Below are 3,036 nucleotides of genomic sequence, written 5' to 3' on the forward strand. Positions count from 1 at the left end.
TACTCACTCTTATCGAAGCCGTATTAAAATCAAGACCCATATCACCCCTCTCGCAAGATCCCTCCGATTCCACATACCTGAGACAGAAGGAGACTCACTCACTTTAATAAATCGATGGGAAAGAATCAAGATTCTCCATCACGAATTCAGCCACAGATGGAAGGAAGACTATCTCAAGGATCTCCATAAGAGATATCGATGGAAAACGGCCCAGAAGGAAGCCAATACAGGAGAATGCGTCATCATCATACATACATCATACATACGAGTAGTTGATGTTCGAACACAAACCGGCATATTAACTCGACCAGTCACTAAACTGTGTTTTCTTCCAAACAGCGAAGAGCAACTTCAACCAAAACCGCAAAATAACTCGCAAAATTAATCGAAAAATCATAAATCAATTCCGCTAATTCGAAATTAACCCGCTTTATGATCCGTATACAACAAATAAATTCAAACAAGCGCGTTGAAGACCAACGTATTATACATATACATATGCATATATGTAGCTACAACAACTACATTCTAATATTATAAACAAAATCAATTTAATACAATTTTATATTCTCATAGAAATGGACGTAGAGGAGACCCAAACCACCTCCAACACCATAAGGTCCGAAATCGCTATACCCAAAGCGTCGGCTGCACCCGTTGCCGCTCCAAGGACCAGGGTTATGCGACCACCGCCATCCACCGAAGCAATCAGGGAGATGAGGGAAGAGCAGCTATTGGAGCCACAGGGGCCTCCATGTTGCAGCCTGTGCCATCGCCCACACGCCCTGAAACGATGTACCATTTTTAAGAGCATGAAGCCCGCTCAACGAAAACAGGTTGCAAGAGCCCATGGGCATTGCATGACCTGCCTGGCAGATGACCACGCCACCATAGAGTGCTGGGCCGACGGCGCCTGTCAATATTGCCAGAGGCCCCATCACACTCTATTTCATCGTTTTCCCCGCCGAGCCAATCCGTCGGAAAGTAGCACCAACACCCGTACCAGACCACGCAGCGATGCTATCGGGCGACGACGAAGCAGCCAATCAACCACAATACGTACACGGCCATCTCCGCCACGCCGCGCTCATCGTCAGCAACAACGACGCTCAACAGGGTTGAGCGCTGTACTAAACACACTGCAACAGCTGCAGAGGTTCCTAGCCGATTAACTCGCCTAGGGGGGCCGGGATGTTCACATGAGCTATGAACTGCAACATCTCACATCGCATCACCTCCCGTCGCGTCACATCACATCACGTCACGTCACTACACCTCATCACCCAACATTTCACAGCATACACCAATAGACACACACGCATCAAACATGGTACTTAACACCGACCATTACTACAACACTACAACACAACAACCACACGATTATCAACGAGACGACTCGTAATCAGCATCTATTCACCACCCAAACCTTCAAAAGAGATTGATCCGACCGGGATCGGCCTTTTACCGTTTGATCCGTGGAGCAAAGCAGTCGTCCGCGAAATCTAGTTTTTTCATTTTAACCGCAACAATCGCCGCAATTTCTGTTTCTTATTAAAACCGCCAAGTGACGTGAGTTACGTGGAGCATACATACATACGCTAAATAAATATATTATAGTGAAAAGAAAAGTTCTTTGCTTTGTGTTTTCTTTTATTTAGCTCCGTGCTTTCAAATTCCGTAAGTACATATGTATATCTAGTGAACAGTTATAATTTATTAGTGAATATAAGGTGGAGATTGGCATGGGGGTATAAAGCTTGTGTGTGTGAAGCATGCTGGAGAACAGAGGTAAATAAAGGCATCAAATGTGGCAATCGAAAGACGTAATTCCATGTTTTTAACTCCATCAACTCTCTTAACTTGGCACATATGGCTTGCGTATGATGGTTTCGTGTTATCAAATATCTGTCAAAAATGAGTGCCTCAAACTTCAGAAAGAACCACATAAATAAAGATTATTTAGATTTTGCATCTTCTCAAAAAAATATCTTGTATATTTGTGAATGGTATTATAGCTTCAGTATAACCGTAGTTAACGTTTTTTCTTGTTTTCTTTTTATTTTTAAGAACTCTTTAAAAAGTTCTGCTCTTTAGGCGGCGGCACCTTTGAGTTTTTGCTCGACGCAACCCCAGTAATCTTTTAACCAGATTGTATCGTATGAATAGAGCAGATTGCTTTAAAATAAAATATTACATATTTATATTATTTAGCTTCTTAAAACAATAATTGTTTACCATGTCTGGAGTTTAGACATTTTGATGTTTTTTAAATCAGGTAAAAATAATAAATAAAACATTTTAAAGAAATTGGAATTATAAGTTAGAAAATAAAATTGAGCTTCTCCAAAGACAGAAGAAATAAAATTTAATCTTTAACTGCAATTAAATTAAATGAATTTAATAATGCCTTATAATGTAACTGCATAACCATGAAATATTATAATAATAATAATTAACACACTACCATTCAGAAGGTAAATACAGCTTCATATATTTTAACGGCTTTCCGCAACTTATAAATAATCTATAATCTTTAAGTAATTGGTAGGAGAGAATAAATTTATTGCAATTATAAACGATGACTACTTATACATTCGGAAATATGTGACGGCAAGGAAAGAGGTTAAATGCATATATGTATAGTATATGTATATACCTAAATGCATTAATAAATCTATTATTACTTTAAGTCTCTTAATTCAATTATTCACTATTTCATTTATTACTATTATAACATATACATATGTTTATAAACTTAAGTTCAAATACGCGCAATCCAAGCTCAGTACTATTACAGCTCCGAGTGTTTTGCGATTCTCTGAAACTAAAGCAATTGACCCTTTTTATACTCTCGTAACAAAGTTGCTAAGGAGAGTATTATAGTTTTGTTCACATAACGGTTGTTTGTAAGTCCTAAAACTAAAAGAGTCAGATGTAGAGTTAAATATGTATACCAAAGTGATCAGGGTGACGAGTAGAATTGAAATCCGGATGTCTGTCTGTCCGTCCGTCTGTCCGTCCGTCTGTCCGTCCGTC

At 39.0% G+C, this 3,036-nt stretch overlaps 1 protein-coding gene across 1 annotated transcript; it reads left to right on the plus strand.

Moving 5' to 3' along the window:
* Positions 1–578: 578 nt before the first annotated feature.
* Positions 579–1,172, plus strand: LOC120781153. The gene has a single exon (XM_040113283.1). The coding sequence runs from the start codon at positions 579–581 to the stop codon at positions 1,170–1,172; it is 594 nt and encodes a 197-aa protein (XP_039969217.1).
* The last annotated feature ends 1,864 nt before the right edge of the window (positions 1,173–3,036 follow it).

The sequence above is a fragment of the Bactrocera tryoni genome, unplaced genomic scaffold (assembly GCF_016617805.1).
Source record: "Bactrocera tryoni isolate S06 unplaced genomic scaffold, CSIRO_BtryS06_freeze2 scaffold_38, whole genome shotgun sequence".
NCBI classification, from domain to species: domain Eukaryota; kingdom Metazoa; phylum Arthropoda; class Insecta; order Diptera; family Tephritidae; genus Bactrocera; species Bactrocera tryoni.

What these genes read in the sequence shown, in the direction of transcription:
- LOC120781153 (XM_040113283.1), top strand. Translation starts at nt 579, where the DNA reads ATGGACGTAGAGGAGACCCAAACCACCTCCAACACCATAAGGTCCGAA.